The sequence below is a fragment of the Paralichthys olivaceus genome, chromosome 7 (genome assembly GCF_024713975.1).
Source record: "Paralichthys olivaceus isolate ysfri-2021 chromosome 7, ASM2471397v2, whole genome shotgun sequence".
In the NCBI taxonomy this organism is placed as follows: domain Eukaryota; kingdom Metazoa; phylum Chordata; class Actinopteri; order Pleuronectiformes; family Paralichthyidae; genus Paralichthys; species Paralichthys olivaceus.
In genome coordinates this window covers 27,105,029-27,125,149 of record NC_091099.1, presented here as the reverse complement: position 1 = coordinate 27,125,149, position 20,121 = coordinate 27,105,029, and the positions used below count along the sequence as shown (strand labels likewise).

Below are 20,121 nucleotides of genomic sequence, written 5' to 3'. Positions count from 1 at the left end.
CCCCAAAAAAATGGGGTCCCAGATATGTGGGATCATTTTGGGTTCCCCTTCAGAAGGCTTATCTCACTACTCAGCATGAGCACACTTCACTTATACATCACAGAAGCTAATAATTAAAACCTTTAGAAAATGCAAAGGGATCCCAACCTTGGGAACCCTGCTGACTGTATCTTCTGCAAATATACTGACAAAACGAGGTGAAAGGTAAATCCCAAAATTAATTAAAAAGCAAAAAAAGTGTTGCAAAAAGTATTTCATATGAGATTTAAAGATACAGTAAAATTGTCTGGCATGCAAGCAGGTTAGTCCATAAATGTGTCAAGTAAGAATCTAAAGCAGCACAAGATATATCCTAACTTTTCCTCATTATTTCAGGTAGAGCCCCTCAAACATTGGGTCCAATAATAAATATCATACTGTAGCCTTTTCCTTCTCAATTTGGAGTCTCCCAGTTTAACATAAGGAAAGTTTTCTGGGACTTTACAAACTTTACAAAACTCTGAATGAAAGACAACATTAATCAACAGAATCACAACAAAAACAAGAGAATACACATTTTTGACACAACTCAATCAACTTTTAATAATTATAAGTATAGGTATGGATTTACACTCTGTTCATAACTTTGTTTTGTTTGCTTATGTAGTTTTGTACATATCCTGTGCGTGCAAGGCAAAGATAAACATGACAGTAGAAAATAAACTCTACCCCAGGATGAGACGGAGGCTCAGGTCGCTGACAACATCGGGAGCAGAACTGAGGTCTGCTGTCACTAAACACGCACCATTCTCCACAACCACCCTGAAACTTCCATAGACTGAACACACTGATTCTAATCTTACACCACATCTGATCATACTTATATGCTCCTTCCTGTGATATGATGGACATACTAATAGTTGTGTAATGGAATGAGTGAACCTAACTTGAACCTAATGTGTGACAGTGACTGAATCAGACAGAGCGTTCCATTTGTTCATCTGAAGATGCTAAGGCGTAATGTGAAAACACCTTAACAAGCCAAATAAAGAAACTGGAATATTTCTAAAACCTGGATGGCATAATGTAGCCTTCAATAAGTAGTGTAGAGGAAATTTTTGTGCTGTGCTTCTGATATGAAGTTTCCCCTGCTCAAACAGATATGATGACAAACGTGATGACTGTTATTTATACTGCTGTAAATTACTGAAATAAAAGCCATGACAATGAAACTTTGGGCATTTCCTTAAAAACAGGCTGTTGGTGTTTAACAACCTTGTATTTATCAGTCGGACGCTCTAGTACATAATGAAATTGGATTTCAAATCAGATTCATGATGGTCTGAATGACTGATCAAGTCAAACAAGCAACGGAGAACTGTTCCTGTAAACTGCTGAGGTCCTGCAGTGATTGTATTTTCGATATACCATGCAGCGTCTATAAGGGCAAAAACATAAAAAAACAGTGGCTAATTCCTCTCACCAAAGCTCTCAACAGTTCCAAAGTTTGTGTACCTGAAAACTGAACTCCTTCGTATGTAACTCTAGCTCATCTCCCTCAGCAGTGTGTTTATATCCATAAATCCCATAGATGTTTATTTAAAGATAATGAAAAATAAATGTAACTATGGGTTTGGTACTGTAATTCCATTCATGCCGCTCAGTGTGTGTATGGTATAGTGCAAACGTTTTTTTTATCTAGTGTTAAATGGAGCAACCTCAGGAGAGAGTAATATGTCTGTATGACAGCAGGACAGAATTTGTATCTCCTGCCTGTCAGAATGGAAGTTGTTAGAGACTGTGATATACACTGCAGGACCTAAGTAACAATAGAAAGTAGCTTAATGAACATATTTGACATGTTACAAATCAGATCACACCTCCTAAACAGCATCAACCTGAATATCAGGACAATGACAAAAAAGAAACAGAGCATTGAGAGAGAGAACACCATTCAATCAATATTTTTTGACTCATTAAGATTTCAACGTTTAACAAAATTTAAATTAGCTTAACAGGTCCAATTGTCAATTAATCACTCGGATGTAAGTCAAAATAAAATATGTCATTGTGGATTGAAGACAAACCTGGAAGTAAAAGAAGATAAGAAGGTTTCATGAACCTAGAAAACCTGTTATTATATCATAATGGTCACATTTATATAGGCAGGTGATTTTTGTGTATTTGTGTTGAAACCTAACATGTTGATGAACTACACGAACTAAATGTGTTGTTAAATGTGTCATCTCTTTGTGGAGAGTGTACAATAGAACAATTTATGACTCCATGTCATTTCATCAGTGTAAGAAGATATGAAAAATCATGAGTCTGGAGCAAAAAACAGAACAAAGTCCCTTATTGAGATCATCACACACAAACACACTCAGTCGCACAATTGGTGAGTCTTGCTGACTAGCTACAGCTAACATCTGTATATTTGCTGTTGGGGTAAATAAGCACAAACCAGAAAATAAAACCTAGCTGCCAAAATCATGTGAATCTGGAAGCCTAAAAAAAACAGTAGTTCATTGGATTTGACCAATTTTAACTCAAGTCAGAGTAAAACAGCTGCAGAGATGTTAGCTGTGAGCTAGCATTAAAACAAGCACCAACCATGTTTACTAAATAATACCTAGTTCTCAGAAGAACACTAATGATGTGGGGACCCAGCAGCTTTTGTCCACAGGGGGTTTCTCTCAGAACTCATGTACCCTCCCAGTTCCTGATCTCAGTGATGTCACAGACCCCTCCTCCCTCCATCTCCCAGGTGTGTCTTTTCTCCTAAGGTAAGTCACTGTGTGTGTGTTATTCAGACAGAGGGGACTCAGTTCTTTGGTCTGCGGGCTCTGCCTTCATTGTGTGCTGTTTAAAGAGCGCCTCTCTTCTCTCCTCTGTGCTGTTTTCCAGATCCATTGTGGCTGGTGCTGTGCTGGGGCTCTTCTTCTTGTGGGACACAGAACTCACATTGGGATTTTCTGGGGATTCAGATGCAGCTGGGGTTGTGCTGTAGGTCTTGTCTTGGAGTGGTAGGGACACAAGCAGTTTGTCGAGAGTTGGGACCAACGCTGGGACTGTGCTGGGGCTCTTTTTCTGGGATGTGGAGGTTACAGGAGGCTTTTCCAGCGTTGGGGTTCGTGCTGGAGCCCTCTCCTGGGTGGACGAAGCTTTGTTGAGGGCTGCCGCTGGAGTGAAGAGTCGAGATGCTGATACTCTTTGTTGAATCTGAGCTGTGGAGGAGGGGCACCCTGAGCCTGGGGCTTCTTCCTCTCCTGGAGGGGGGCTCTTTGCTTCAGCTATCGTCCCGCCAACTTTCTGTGACTTCAGCTCCTCCTTCTGGACCTTTTTGTCTCCAGCTGACTCTTTTCCTGAGTCACTGGCTGAGGGGATGAAAGACACAGACAGTTGGAAGAGCATGTTTAAATTGAAAAAAAGAAAAACAAGGAAGCAAAGAGTAAGAAAAGTAGAAATAACTGTGACTGATAAACACATCTCACCTTCCTGAGCTCTTTGTGCTCCCTCTGCACTGGATGGATCTTCAGTGCAGGTGGGTAAGTCCCCTCTGTTTCCCCGGAAACGGATGGGTGACCTCTGTAACACTGCCTTCAGCTCTGAGAGAGATGAGACAAAGGTAGGCAGGCTTCAACATATGGAGGTCAACAGTAAATTGTACAAGATTAACGTGTGAAAAGACCTGTCTGGGGTAGTGGGACATAGACAGGCTCCAGTATTTGCAGAGCTCTGCTGCTGGGGTTCTCACTCAAAAGTCCTGGCAGCTCATCTCCCCCACTCTAATCCATCTTAACTTCCAGTCAAGTCCAACATCACTTACAAAATCCTTCTCTCTGTCCCAGGCCCCCAGTAACTGTTTGACCTGCTTTGTTGTTTTGTTAAATAATAAAATAATATATTTATTAAGGGGGAATGACTCTGAATGTGGTACTACTTGGCCCATACAACATAAGTTCAATAAGCTATTCAGAGGTTATTGAGGGACAAACATTTGGTTAATGGTCTAAGGGTTGTAGAATATGGTCATGCAGAATACAACATGAACAATTGCTTTATAATGATTCATAAAGTGTCACTATGCCCCGAACATGTATATGATAACAGGTAATTAATTTTGGTATTCATTGTGAGAAGTCTTTATGTCTTTATCAAACCTTGTGTCTTTATCAAATACTTATGTCTTTATCAAACCTTGTGTCTTTATCAAATACTTATGTCTTTATCAAACCTTGTGTCTTTATCAAACCTTGTGTCATGGCCAGAGTGTCTTCATGGACGGACACAGCTCTACGTTGTGGAAGGGACTTCACATGTTGGCGTGGCTTGGGAAGAGTCTCTGAAAGAGACACACAAATATACAGACATACATGTAAATAAATCAAAGATATACATACATGCATGCATACATGTATTGCTGTTACCATCACAGCCCTCATTTAAATGATATATTTTACAGTGTATTGTCTTCCTAATTGGTATTTTCACTCACATTGACTGTCATGTTACATCTATGTGATAATAGCTGGGATCTGTTAAGTTGTGGTACAGACAACCATGAGTTCACAGCTGCCTCCACAGCTGCCTCACTCAGACCCTCCCTCCCTATAAACACACCACACTCACCAGACCACACCTGATTCCTCATAAGAGCTCATAACCATTGAATAATACATCAGACAAAGCTAATTAGCATGAATGATTTGATTTTAATGAGATGGGTGGGACGTACCATCTGTCACTGATTGGGCTTTCTCAGAGCGATCCTGTGCACTGGGACCCCTCCATGGAGATGGGGATGGAGGAAGCTGCTCTTTCCTGGGGGACGGAGCTGAGGCTGCACTCTGGGGACTGTCCTGGCCTCCATTCTAGGGATGATGATCAGAAGGTGCTCAGAGGGCTATGACACAAACAATGTGACTGCTATGTCATGACGGATGTGGATATACGGAGGCAGAGAAGAATCAAACCAATGTGGAAATGGGCATTGGTTTGTGGTTATATTCAGTTATCTATTTTAATAAACCCTAACGTTAGATGTAGTGGCTGAGATGTATTTACGTTTTACCTTGATAATTTCATGACAAAACATTTGACAAAACACAAATATGTTTCTAGCAGACACCATATAATAGCAGTGAGTGCGTGGCAGTACCTCCATCATATCACTGCCCGTTTCTTGCCTTGTGACTCCCCTTGTCTTCCATGTACCTTTGTCCCACCCATCCCCACACCTGTCCCCACTGAACTTCATCCTGACAGTCCCTGGAGCTCCGCCCACCTATTCCTTATTCACTGATCTACTCTGTATTATTTATTCAAGTTCCCTTCCTTTGCTGTTTGTCAGTTCATATTTTCTGCCTACAAATGAGGTTATGTGTACGTGCTCAGAGAAGAGTGTCTTTTAACAGCCTCTTTAATGGTATTTACAACCTCTGACCTCAGAATTAACATAAGCACTGATTTTTACAGCTTGATTTCAGAAATGGTCATGGAAGTTCATTTTTTGATGAATGATGAATAATATAATTTTCGTAAAGGAAGAGTGTCTTTGCGACTTAATGTTAAATCTGTTTCATCTACATTACCTGCATTACGTTACACGCCTGCTAAAGTTTCAGCATCTTTGGGTTTTAGGCGCTGACAGTATCTAATTTTAGCATCCATGTTGCCATTGTTTAGCAGCAGTGTTCTCACAACTTAAACACCAAGCACATCATGTAAACAACTTCATACAATGTAACCACAAGCTCATGAGTTCCATTTGAAGGCAACATAATGTTCAGTGTGTTCCTAGTGCACCTGCTACCTGTTCCCAGTTTGTCACTGTGAACCAGCTACCTGCATCTTGTATCATAGAGTCTGTTCCTGCCAGCTGGCCTGTCTCCTCAGCCAAGATCTGGTTGGTGTAGCAGACTGTTGGTTTTGTGCTCATTCATTAAATCATTTTATTTGAATAATCTCTAAACTAAGATCTATAAAGCCACAGCAAAGTGCCTTATCCAACATCAAACATTTTTATCTTATTGCACTGGTCCTCTTTTGGAGGGAACGTGCAAATTAATCTTATTCATTTTTGCCTGCATTCTGCCCATTATAAACTTTTTGATGTAAAAAGTGGTTGCTTTGGCCCTTAATGTGAAGCATTAGATATGGAATATGTTCCCTATAGCACTGAAGTAACTTTCTGACTGAGTGCAATATTACCTGTACTCCACTCTCGCCTGGCCTGCTGGATGGAGGAGCAGAAGATGGGCGAGCTCCTCCCCCTGCAGGGGCAGTCGGCATGGGGAGGGGAGGTTTGGCTGCGATGGCAGGTTTGGGTGGCAGGGGGCCAATGGGGCGCTCTAGGAGGTTGGGCTTTGGGTGAAGGGGAGGGTCTGGTCGGATGGGGTCCAGCACTCTATTAAGATGCCTAGGGTCTGCTGGAAACAGAGGGTGACAGAAGGTTAATGAGAGGCTCTCTGGACATTCTCCAGAAGGGATGAATGTGAGAACGCCAAGTCAAGGTCCATGTCAAAGTCAAAGTCCAGTTGAGAGTGTCTAGAGTTTCTCATGTCAGCCCTCTGAAAAAGCTCCTCAGATTGTCCAAATGAGCCAATGTGATAATAAAGCAGGAGATCCTGAACCACGGGCGAGTGGGTGTGTTGATGACTTTTCTAACATGAACAGATGCAAAAAAAATATATATATATATATAAATAAATAATATCAGTTTCTCTGGATGAAACAGCAGTGCCACACATGTAGAAGACACATAGGAAAAGGGAGAGAGCTTTTGGTGATAAGAGGCAACGCCAGTGTCGATGTGTTGTAAACAAAAATCTCTGCAGCAGAATTAATACATTACATTCTGCCTCTGCCTGCTGCACCACCCCTCAACTGAAGGCTCTGGAGATTTCTGTGTTGTTGTGAATGTGTTGGAGCAGAGAATCTCCTGCTGTATTGTTCATGTGTGAAAGTCAAATTCTGGAATCAGGGAATCCAGGCTGGACAGACGTTTCGACTGATGCAAACTAAGAAACCACAAGACCCCTGCAGAAACCCTCCTGTTTTTTCATGTCCAAGGGCCAGGGACACAAAGAAGACTGTGCTACATCACACAGCTCAGGCCAGGGGCCATGATGATAAAGTCATTCTACACACACACACACACACACACACACACACACACACACACACACACACACACACACACATACACACACACACATACACACACACACACACACACACACACACACACACACACACACACACACACACACACACTGACTGTATAGAACTAAGGATAGATAGTAGATAACCTGATGATGTGGACATGGTTCTGGGTTTCATGTATGTGGGAGGTGGTTCAGGTTTGTCCAGGATAGCACCTGAGGGACACAGACCATAGTACAGCTGAGAGACAATCATTATCTAAGCTGAGTAAATGATGAATACCATAAATGAAGACTGGGCTCGGCTGAAGTCATTCTAAGCTGTAACTGGTAAGCTGTAACAGAATTTAAGGAATATTGTAGTCAAATACATCTTTGCATTTAGGCCTCAGACATATGGAATCATATGGGAATAATTTCAGAAATTAAAAATCAGAAAAGTGAAAGAAAACATATTCCAAATTACATTTGAATAACTTAATGGGGAACTAATATGATAATGTGACTGTGTAAACACTTTTAACCGACAACATGAGAAATACCCCCAGCCCAAAACACACACACTTACCTTCAGAGTTGGCCTTTCTCAGCTCCTCGTCTTTGTTCTGCAACACACACATTGGACAGTATTAAACCTGATTAAGTGGTCACAATATGATGCTCTTATTGATAGAAGATGGTGCCGTTAATATAAGAACTGAAGAAAATATGTCCTATTTTGATCCTTGACCTCATATCATAAGAGCAAACCAACATATTGTAATTCTGTGCTCACACTCTTGGTGTCAGTAGAAGTCGTCTTGGCCACTCCCATTCTGTGCAGCATCACTTGAAGTCTCTGCTCGAAGCTGGAGGTGCTCTCAGACGCATGTTTCTGGAGGACAACACACACACACACACACAGATTAAAATCAACTCTTGATCCTCAATCTATTTAGCCATCCAAATTTTGAGTGATAACTGCCATGTGCAAGGTACCGTATACTGATGCCAATGAGCAAAGACATTCTGATTTGTATTGTCGATGACAGGTTTTGTTGTGTCGATTCAGGGGACTAGAAATTAGTTATAAGCCAAATTTGGTACAAAGACAAGGCAATTTTATTTATAAAGCACTTTACATACACAGGTAGATTGAAGGTGTAGATTCAAGCAAACCTATTTTAATCTATTTTCACAATTTCTAAATGATCTCAAGCATCTTTTTAAGCTTCTAAAAAGAATTATGTGCATATTAGATATGTGCACCTATACCACAATATCTGTGATTGGCCAATACCATCAGTGAAAATAAGTCAGGCTCTACTAAACAGAAGCAAATATCAACCCTATACACAGTAGAAATGTCTCCAGCTTTGAAAGAGTTGAGCAGCCCAAGTTTCAGCTGCTGCTGATAGATGAAACTTCATTCAAGTTCTTGGCTCTTGTTACATCTCTTATCTTCAGCCTCTGTTAGTTTGTGCAAGAATCTAATTCAAGGCCTACTTTATTCTCAATCCAGACCTTAAGGCAGTGTATGTGGTTAACAATCAGTCAATTATCCAAACATACAGTTCATCTGTTAAATAACCTGGATCTATGTTTCCCGAGCAGAATTGTATACTCAACCTAAAATAATACAACTAAGTATCACATATTGACACTGACACTTAGACAATAATGATTTTTTAATAATAAACTAATGATGAAGACTCTGTCAAACATCACTAACAAAATAATAAATAAAATTGATGATCACGTCCTGGTTAAAAGGTTGTATATAATGATGCTTGTTGTCATGCTTGTTCAGTTGTTCAACAGAAACAGGAAAAGATGTAAAGGTTAAGCACAACATTGTTAGCTGGTCTGCATTATAAGATATCTTCCTGCAAATGAAAGAACTCCTACAAAATGGATGGATTGTGCACTTTATATTTTTAAATGTGAACACCTGCTCAGGAATATCAATGAGTGAGACACCTTGCACATCATCAAACGTGCTCTCTGTTATTTTGGCTGATTGGACCTCTGTGCTGTGCTGTGCTGGAGGGTGACTGGATATCTTTAACTATTAGAGTAATAAGAATAATAAAGATGGTGCCAACAAAGCTGACAGGAGAGCCTTCAGGATGTCATAGTCCCTTCTTCTCTTTTTTCTTAGACCGAGTGAAGGAAGCGGCTTTATTTGCAACCAGAGATGAATGTTCCTCACCACGTTCCACACATTCCAAGAATGGGGAGCCTTGAGATGACGGGGTTAGGGTTAGGTGTGCAGGGCCTTTAAGCTATTAGCAGTTAATATCATAAAACAATCATGCAGATGTTTCACATTTACCTACCTTATCTACCTATTTATCTTGTGTTTTTTAAGTGCCCTTCAAGTGCCCTTGTCCTATTCCGTGTTATTTTTTATTTTTTTATACCTACAGTATCTTATTCTATTGTATTTTTATTGTATCCAAATACCGAACTGCTATGATGCCCTAATTTCCCTTTGGGGATGAATAAAGTAATCTATCTATCTATCTATCTATCTATCTATCTATCTATCTATCTATCTATCTATCTATCTATCTATCTATCTATCTTTACAGTTCATGAGCAGGAGGTTTTAAGTTTCATTGAAAATAACTCAGCACAGAATTACAAAATAGCAAAGTAGCAAACATCTGCAATGAATTAGTAAGTGACAGCTTGGTGAGATGACTCTGTTGTTCTGCTGCTGGTATTAACATGGGGGAAGTGTTGCATTTGCATTAATAGTAAAAGGCACCAACAAAAATTTTGAATCCAGAGCAGATCTGATTGAGATGTGTTCTGGAAAATAGAAGTACAGGCCTGTTTCTCATACAAGCTTGTTAATAAAGCCTGGTAGTGTTGAAGAACTGAAGCTTATATTTGTTGGTGCCTCATTCATAATTTATTCTATTAGATGACCTTTCTGTGTGTGTGTTGAGTGTCGCATCAGACTGACCTTACTGTGTGTGTTATCCTTGTCTTCAGGCTCCAGTCCGGTCAGCAGGATGAGACTCTGGCTCTTGCCCTCTCTCAGTGACCTCTTGGTGGCCTTCAGTCTCCTCTCTCCATATGGGGTCCCTCCCAACTTCATCTCCCTCGTTGGCACACTGCTTCTCTCCTGCTCAGTTAAGGGGGATGTGATCTGGCTGGTGGTGCAACCTGACAACACCGCTTCTTCTTCCAGGTTGGAAAGCGTAGCAGCAGTGGAGTCAGGGCCGATGGTGGGGAAAGGAGGAGTGGTCTCACTGGGAGGCGTGGTTAATGTATTGGCAGGTGCCATCACTTCCCTTGCATCTCCTACAAAATGGTGGCTGGTGGCAACGGTTCCTTCTGTGGTGGCGGCATCATTAGAAATGTTAGCATCCTCCCCTGACCTTGCCCCTCTCTCCTTTTCTCTCTCCTTGTCCCTCTCCCTCTCTCTCTCCCTTTCTTTGGCCTCGCGGAGGGGTCGAATAAGGTCTGCAATGGAGGTCCTTTTGACCTTCACCCCCTCTCCTCCTCCCTCTCCCCCTCCTGCCTTGGTGACTCGGCCAGCCCGAGCCCTCTTGAAAGCGAAGAAGTCGCCAAACTTTTTCTTGATGTTTTTGGAAGGAATTGCAGTGGTAGTGGTGGTGGTGGTTACAGAAGAGGGTGTGGGGGTAGTGGAGGATGTAGAGAGGGGTGGAACATCAGTGGAAGTAAAGGATGTGTCAGTAAATGGGACAGAGGGAGAGGTGACAGTGGTGGTGGTAGGTGGTAAGTGGTAGGGGGTGATATTCTCAGACGAAGAGGAAAGGGGGGTTGAAGCAGAGGGGGTGGAACTTGATTCTGGGGGAGTGGCTTGGGCAGGGTTTGACTCCTCCCATCGGCCTTTTCTGCAGCAGGGAGACAGCAGAAAGAGCAACAGACAAGAAGAGACACTCAGTACTACAACTATTGCTACAGGACTCAAGTCACATGCTCAGCTCAGGTACACAACGAGAAACATCATGCAAACAGCTCACAGAGCAAAGACACCTCTCACTGATGGCCTCTGGACCTTTTGGTCCTGGTTGACCATGAAAACAGGTCTGGATCTAACCTTTCAAAACTTTTGGCTAACATTTTTGAACATTTGGTTTATCTAAACTAATCCAGTGTATGACTTTTTGGGTAGCAACATTGTCATGTCAAAATATCTGCAACAACAGTAACCTTAAGAGCCTTTAGGAACCTCAAGAATGACATTTTCTTAAATGATATCTAAGCTGTTTTCAGACATGAACTTTGAAGGATGTCCCCAGAGATTCTCCACTCAGACGTGCTCACAACAAAACGGAAATCTCCAGCGTTTTCAGGTAAGGGGTGGTGCAGCAGGTAAAGGCAGGATGTAACAAATTAGTCATGTGATCTTGTTTACAGCACATCAACAATGGCGTTGGTCCTTATCACTAAAAGCTCTCTTTGCACCTTTGTCAGTGTCCTCTTCGTGTGTGGCACCCCTTATTCACCCTAAGATGTTTAGTTTTTTTCATCTTTGCATCAGTCATGTGTTAAAAATGTCACCAACCCATCCACTTGCTTGTGGTGAATCCTGCGGAGGATTTCCGCAGGATTCACATCGGCACACTTCTTCATTTGCCTTCTCACCTACAGACCCTCAGAAGAATTTCCAGATGATCCCAACAGTTCAGTTCATGTCTGAAAGTAGCTCTAGTGTCTTGGTTTTCCCAGATTGTAGCCTTTGGTTCCACTACAAGTCAAACATATAAACTAAGCATCTCTAAATCTAAAGGGTCATAATATTTGATATTAGCAGTGATCCACACAGACCCTGTCTACAACATAAACTGTAGCCATGTTGTCTGAGAGAAAAAGGAAATGGTTATGGGCTCAAAGTAAATAATACTTAATCTATCCATTAACAGAACAGATATACAGAACAGCAACTGCTTGGGAATGGTACAGATTTTAGGCTTCAGATATATGTTTGTTCCCCTTACAAATTGAGCTACAATATTGTGTATAGTGCTGCCTTTACTATATGACTGGTAAAGACTAGAGTTGAAAATGAAAATGGACGCCAACAACAGCCCAGTCTGCAGATGCTCTTGAGGTTCCAACATAGCTACACAGGGTTAATTTCATTTGACCCTTAGTTGTCATTCTACACTGTATCCTATAAATAAACAAAGTTTGAGAGATGTGACTGTGTGCTGCAGAAAGGGGTGTGTTTGCTCTGAAGCTAGAATACCAAGAGAGGTGTGTGTTGCCATGTCTGAGCTCTGACCTGTACATACAGCCCTTAGTGTGGCAGTATGGGAAATACATCTGTGACGTTTTCTGTAAGTAACTGATGACTAGTATTTCTCTGCTGCCCCCTAAGTCCAAGCTTAAAAGAACTATTATACAGGTGGATGAGAACTAAAAAGATAACCCATCATCAAATGTGTTAGTAGGGTGTTGGTCCACCATGAGCCTCCAGGACATCTTCAGTTCTCATTGTAAAAGATTGTAAATGGCAAAACTGTACTAAAAAGGGCATTTAGTGGTCAACAAGACTAGAAAAGTGTTAGTAAAGTGCTGACTTAGCACTTTCAACCTCCATTGTAGAGAATCAGAATCTTTTTCAGAATCAGTTTCTATGATCTTTGCTGGTATCTTAAAGACAGGACTGCCTCTAGTAGGAAGACTGGTGTGCTGTCTGCCATCATCACGGCATCATGTAGGGCAGCTGTGGGGAAATCTACTTCAGTGAAACAACAAGAACAGAATAACTGTCTGTGAACACTAGACGTAGATGTCTCTGAGCATTTACCTGGACCAGGACAACGATTGTCAAGCAGGGGTCTCTGTGATTGAAAGATGTGCAAACTGCTCATAGCCACAATGCAGGTGTGGTGCTGGTTGATGGATAACAGTTTCTGTTATTTAAGGTACTTCTAATATTTCCAGTAAAATTTGTTGTAATTTCTAATTTGATCATTTAAAAACAGGATGAAATGTCATAATGACAGCCAACACTAAGTCGTGATTGGTTTAGCACAAGGTGGGACCTTGATACTGCTTCTCCAATCCATTCCATCTTTATATTCAGTCTATGGGACATTTGACTGACTAATCCAGTGACTATAAAATACTAATTAAGTCTTAATATCTGGCTCAACAAATACACCCATATAAATTGACTTTGTGAACTCAGCCAAGACAACTGAAATATCAAACAGTGACATGTGAGATTTTGGCTTGTGTTCTGCCATTCTTCCACCCAGTCACCAGATGTCCCCTGACTTTCCCACCTGTCCCACCTGACTACCATCACCCACCTACACGCCCGCTCCCATTTCCCTCATCACCTTTCGTTCCTGGTTACGTTCTCTTGTGTTCATCAAGTTCAGTATCCTCTTGTCTGTTGCTGCTTGAAATCCAGTGTTTCGTGGTTTATTGAAATAAACCCTTATCAGAATACTTTACAGCATCTGCCTGATTGTCTGCATGCAGGTCCACCTTTCACTGCTGCTGTTCAAATCCTGACAGAAAAGAATTCAGACATGCAATGTGTGTTTGTGTTGTGTTACAGTGAGCGGACACAGGGTTTGTTCAACACTACGGAAACATTCACCATGCAGTCTATACATTCAACTACATCTGCAAGGTCACACACGGTTATATTAGGTAATAATACACTCTTATCACCGGCTGTTTTTGTTTCTTGAAAAAGGCAAAATGTACACATTTAACAGTAGAAACTATTTTTTCACTCTCAGTAACTTTTTATATGTAATAGCTTTAAAGGTTCAGTGTGTAGAATTTAGTGACATGCAGCTGAACACTCTTCATCTCACCCTCCCCTTCCCAAAGAGAACGTGTGGTGAACTTCAGTTGTCATGACAAGGTTTTAGTTTGTCCAGTTTGGATGGCAGTAAAAAACATGGTGGCCTCCACAGAGAGGGAACCCCCCTTCATGTAAATATAATGTTTTTAAATATAAAGGTCCATTCTATGGTAAAGAAAACAATAATTCATACAATTTAAATGAAACACACCAGTGAAAACTTAAACGATTATTTTATATTACATTTCTGTAATCCCTTTTCACCTAAATCTTACACACTGGACCTTTAAGAACAAACTTCTAATCTTAAAATTGGAAGTTGGTGAAAATGTTCATAATCCACGATCTCAATGATTCCAGAGGGAGCTGCTTGTCACTGAGTTCCATGTTTTAAGTGTGTCTGTCTTTACACCAGAAACTGATTGGTCCAATCAAAGGGCAGTTCCATCAGCAAATTTTCCCACCACCCTTTGTGCTCTTCAGTAACTGTCTACCCATGTGCAGACATTTAGTAGTAAACATAATGGTGCTATTTAGAGCAAATCTTAGAGCATCCGACACATAGTGGGAATCCAGATGTTTCAGGTGGTGCAGCAACAAATTGAGGCTAAAACTGACAGTAAACACCTTTAAATATATGATATGTTGTATTCAGACTATTATTATGGCTCATGTCTAAACTGCAAAGTTGATGGATGGTTCTTTATCATTTCACACTAGCAATCCACTCTTCTTGATCAGACTGGTCACAATAAATGTTAAATATCATATCATTTTAGCAAGGATTTATTTAATTCATCATTTTAACAGAATCTAAATAATATCACATTATGTTTTTCTATGTGTCGTTAACAGGTTTCACAAAGAGGGACTTTCACTAACGCTTATATCAGACTAATAGTAAGACATCAGACATGTCTGTGTTCATCTGTTGCACACAGTTGTTCTAATTTAGGCAAAACATGACTGACCAAGAAACCACATGAACCACTCCGCTCCTCTCAGTCCAGCTGTAGTGGAGCTGAGCTGCATGTGAGTCAGCGGTGATGATGTCATCACTGCTGCATATGTGCAGCTTATTGCACCCAAACTCTATCTTATATCATTAGTCATGACATAATGTAGCTATGTCTGTATTGTTATTTGCGGCCACTGGTCAGCAGGTGTCACTATGATCGTTACCATGGAAACAGGGGACTCAATTCAGAGTTGGTCTGGAGCTACTATGACGAACATTTTAGACCTAAAATAACCTATTTTTGTGAAACTGATGTGCACTAGTTTGATCTGTGAGAAGAATGCAGAGTGTCCCAGCGCAGACCAGTGTCAGATCTCTCAGAGACCAGGACATACAGCACAGTTACCAAAAATATGCCACACACCTCATTAGACAAATACTTCAAATATGGATAACAGGACAGACTGTGTTATATAACAAGAAGCTAAAGTTGTAGGTCAAAGCTTTTCCCCCTACTTGTAACCCCCATATTGAATAAACATCTTGCTATGTGTGCCTGCTCTTCTACTCAGCTCTAAAACTAATGGTAAAGTTCCACCTTCAAACTGTGTTGCATTAGCTGCTGCTTAGAGCACCCGTACCACTAACTCATCACAGAAACCTGTAAATCATTGGTGAGGGGTATCTCAGTCATAGTTACACATGGTAATTCAGAGAGCTCATTGACACAGAGCTAAGAATTCAAAGGTCAGGGTATGAAATTAAAAGATCACAACTTAGATCACTGAAAAATGAAATCCTGTGACGAAGTGTTTGAGTACACAAAACACTCAGAAGTAAACTTTGTAGCAGCCGAATCCAATACAATTGAAGTCAATGGTGACCTGGACTTCAGCCGTAATAAAACATGGTGTAAATGACGTAGTTTCGAGTCGAAAATGAATGTCGCGGCTTGTGGACACTTGATGACACCACCCGAGCAGTATGGAGGCATGTTATGTTTTTTCTGTTGTTTTAATACATCTGAAATCATGGTCACCATTGACTTCAATTGCATCGGATTCGGCTGCTACAAAGATTACTTTTGAGACTCCTGAAGCGTTTTGTGGACTCAAACACTTCACCCTACCCTCCATTGGCATAGTGGTGTCTCTAATGTCTAAATTAAACGATTATTTAAAATGAAGTTTATAAATGGGCCTGTGCAGGCTGTCTGCTGCTGCCTGGACTCCAAAAACATTTACATACTCTAGCAGCCTAAACAAACTTTTTTTTACTTTAAGATTTCATCCCTCACCTTTATATTTAATCTGATCTTTATCATATCATTCACATATTTCTCTAGAAAATTGCAAAGACAGTACGCCTGGTCTGTTTGGACCTGCCAGTCTTGGTTGCACATCTACTCCTTTATCAGTGTCATAGACCCTGTTCAGACCTGGGATTAACATCCACCCTGAGTGAGCGGATCACAACTGGTCAGCACTAAATTTCAGCTTAAAGCACCCAAATGCGTCCTCAGGGCTTGCTGGAATCCAAACACTCAAACGATGTTCAAGGTGCTTTTAGACTTTTGCACATTCTTTTTCACTGTCTTAATGTAAGTGAGTCCTGGGCCACATATCAAGAAAATATCTCTAACCCGCTATAGTTTCACAGTGAATTGTAAATATTTTCATGCTTCTCTGTGTGCATACGTGTGTAACTCACAGTGCATAGTCAGGGAGGATTTTCTTTGTGAAGAACTCCTCTACTCCTTCATCCACTCGGCCCATCCCCTCACTGGCCTCATTCTCTACTTTTAAAACGGGCTCCTGTAACAAAAAAAACACAACAGTATTTACACCTTAGCTTAGGAGTGTGAGGCTTGTCAGGGAGAAGAAATACACCCAAACATCCAATATGTCAGTTTTTCTGTTTCTTCATAAAAGCACCTTTGAACTTAATAATCAACCAAAACATCCTCATAGTTTATTCACTATTATATTACAATCAGCCTAACAATTGGAATGGGTGTTGCCCTTTTTCGCCAAAAAGTGTGTCCACATGGCCACAGGTTTAACAGGACCTAAAGACATAGTTCAAGATTCAATAATCACATCACTACGACTTTATTATCTGCTTGTCAGTTCAAGGATCAATTTGAAAGGTTCACAAGTCATTTTAAGGAGAAACCAGGGCTGGCTCTAATACGTTTCAGATGTGATCCTGTGTACCACTCTCATGAACTCCCATCTGTTCCAAAGACTTCTCCTGAAGAGAGTGGATCTTGTGGGACCAAATCAGTTTATACAGTGACATTTGGGGACTTGTCTTCTTCATGGGGACCAAATGCAAGTCTCCATTACATAATCCCATACATTTTAAAGTAAAGACATGTTTTAGGTTTAGGTAAAGATTAGATTGAGGTTTGGGTAAGGTTAGGGTTAGGCAAGCAGTATGGTTAATGTTAAAGTAAGATGGCCACTGATTAGGCAATGTGGTCGTGTTGTGGCCAAGAGACATGACAGACTACACGCTGCTCCTTCTTTTACGATGTAGGTCACAGGAAAGGAAAAGCTTGTGACTGATTTCCAGGGAGATGAATGTCACAAACATGGCAATTAAAGCAGCGAGGATGATACTGGCTGTCGTGTGCTCAGAAAAGCCTAAAAACTTTCCTTTGTTTAATATGTCCGTCTTTTAACACTAACAGCATCACTGTTCTTTCAGTCCGCTGTGTTAACATTTGTGAACGGCCTAATCTATCGCAGCTCAGAGCTGTCAGCTGTGTTTTTGGTCATCGTAACAAAGATGACAAACCCGCTGTGTTAGTATGAGTCATTTATTTGAATGCGTTGCAGTAATTAATGACAGAACTGAGTTGGTTTGTATGTGTTGTCAGATGTGGAGTAACAGCCTTCTGGACCTGCTCATGATGCTGTGGACTAAAACAATAAGCAGATCCAGTTCAGCACAGTAGTCATGTGTAAGCATTATTCTAACTGGGTCAAACTCAGTGTGCACAAACATAACTTTATTAGCTTACTGGAAACGCAGGTGTGTGGATACAAAGTTTCTGCTAACCCTTCACATGTCATAGACATCATGTAGCAGCACAGTGCAAAGAGTTGCTTCCTTCTTCCACTTCACACCACTGAGAAACAATTATCAGATTTTCATATAATGTTCTGACTGAGATAAGTTGCTACCATGGCACAAGCCAAAATAATTATTATTTCCATGTAGACTTTATTTCATTTTTTACTTACATTCAAAGGAACAAAACAACTGAGACAAAGCTGTGACTGTGGATATAATGTAATGGCTCTTGGCAGAAAGTAGTAACTGATTCTGAGGGAAATTAAGAAAAAAAATATTAATATGACCGTGAATGTAGGTTCTCCAACAGGTTTAGAAAAGGAGGGTGAGGCGAGGGTGTTCAGTTTGTTACAATATGCAACTTCACTGCGAGATTTAACAAAATCCTGAACACTGAACCTTTACTGAAAGCAGTCAATGACCTTGAGCTTTTTCTAAATGTTCATAAAATAATGCATTCGTTTTCACTGCTTAATGTTTTAGCTGCTCATCTCACGTTAAGCAACATCTTAGTCAAAAGGTGAGTAAGTCAGCTCCTGAATGATCTCGCTACTTTGCAGTTACGTACAAATTGTTTTAGTAGGTGAACAAGAATTCAGAGAGAGTCATGAGATGGACTTGGTCTGACAGCAGGTGACTTGATTCGCCAACGTGATCTGCCAGCGGCAGCAGGGGTCTAGTAAAAAAACACAGACGTCAAGTTGGACACTTTCTGCTACTGGTAGCGTAGGTGAGACTCATGGCGGTTGCTTTTCTCATTGCAGAGGAAACAGATGCTCAGGAAATCCCTGTGTTTTTGCACGAAGAAAAATGAACAACGAAGGTGATTGAGAACTTTCTTTCAGCTGAAAATTACAACTATAGTGTGTAAATACACAAGAATGTCAGAAGGAGAGGAAATTCATCACATTGTCTTCCGAGAGAACTAAACAGAGAACTTTCTTCTTCTTAATTAATCACCACATTCGATATACAAAATAAGGTACACATGAATAAAATAAAAACATAGGAGCAGCCATGCGTGTCAGTGTCCGAGTCATTTGAAATTTCACCGATAAAAAAAACGTCTAATAAGTCAAGTTTTAACAATAATAAACATAAAAAATGTCCTAACAATAGAAAATTACATTAGGCCAAAATAAAAGGCCCACAGTCATTATGCGGTATTTGTCTCTTTCTATCATCCAATGAAAATAATGTCCCTCTCTTTCATTCTCTGCCACCTCCTTTACAGCCACCTGTCTCTATGTGCTACATGCCAACATGGCACTTTGTCACACAGTGGTTGGCATAGAGACTCTTTCTTTCCCTCTCCCTCTCTCTCTCTCTCTCTCTCTCTCTCACACACACACACACACACACACACACACACACACACAGCAACATGTTTACAGAAGTGCAACAAAATAGTGAGTAATCACAACAAAATGTGTGTCTGACAAACTTTTCAGTTGTTTACTGCACTTGGCTTCTCTGTCTATCCAGCACACATGTTGAATGAGCTAACACTAACTCTTCCCAGTGACGAGCAGGAGCAGAACACTGTGCACACAGGAGCAGGTGGAAGTAAAGCTATAACAGGGAGCATGTGGCCTGGAGAAGCTGCTGATGCAGATATTAGAGGTCATTACAACAGACTTGTTGTTGAGAATATATGAGTGCAGCCTATTGACAACCACATCTACTTTTCATGATCAACTTGCTCCACTGGATGACATGCAATTGACTTCCTGCTGCCCCCTCCTCTTTTGAGTTAGTGCAGAGGAATGCCTTCCTTTTCATCACTGAGAGCAGTTGGAGACAACGGTGGGTTTTGAAGATGCTTTGGACCCTTTAATTGACTTTACTGCCTTTTTATAATGAACTCTTCAGGCATGCTCAGTCCTCTCCTGCTAAACGTCTCATAACAGAAGTGTTGACATAACCAGACCCAGCACTACCATCTTCAACCTGGAGAGGCTGATGCTTTTATCAGATGATACAATTAACCTCAACTCATTGAGCTCAACTGCCTACAATGACCGCCAGAATCAAATCGTATCAAATCAAAGAATCCAATTTTAGTCACTAAGGCTTGGCTATAGAGAAACTTCTGGGTCTGTACCCATCTACCTGAACTCAGCTGCTACTTGTTCCTTGTAAGATCC

The 20,121-nt window shown here is 40.9% G+C and overlaps 1 protein-coding gene across 3 annotated transcripts in view; it reads right to left on the bottom strand.

The window, feature by feature from the left end:
* Nucleotides 1-555: 555 nt before the first annotated feature.
* LOC109641171 (capping protein, Arp2/3 and myosin-I linker protein 3-like) overlaps nt 556-20,121 on the bottom strand; it is a 47,462-nt gene continuing 27,896 nt past the window's right edge. For 2 of the 3 annotated variants that reach the window (XM_069528167.1, XM_069528168.1), the window contains exons 32-41: nt 16,604-16,707; nt 10,099-10,996; nt 7,921-8,019; nt 7,714-7,750; nt 7,293-7,361; nt 6,193-6,410; nt 4,718-4,853; nt 4,235-4,324; nt 3,474-3,587; nt 556-3,356 (exon numbers count right to left, since the gene is read on the bottom strand). In XM_069528167.1, the coding sequence (XP_069384268.1) occupies nt 2,785-3,356; nt 3,474-3,587; nt 4,235-4,324; nt 4,718-4,853; nt 6,193-6,410; nt 7,293-7,361; nt 7,714-7,750; nt 7,921-8,019; nt 10,099-10,996; nt 16,604-16,707 (2,337 nt within the window). In that variant the 3' untranslated portion in view covers nt 556-2,784. The remainder of the gene's footprint in view (nt 3,357-3,473; nt 3,588-4,234; nt 4,325-4,717; nt 4,854-6,192; nt 6,411-7,292; nt 7,362-7,713; nt 7,751-7,920; nt 8,020-10,098; nt 10,997-16,603; nt 16,708-20,121) is intronic. The other variant, XM_069528169.1, reaches the window with a different exon arrangement.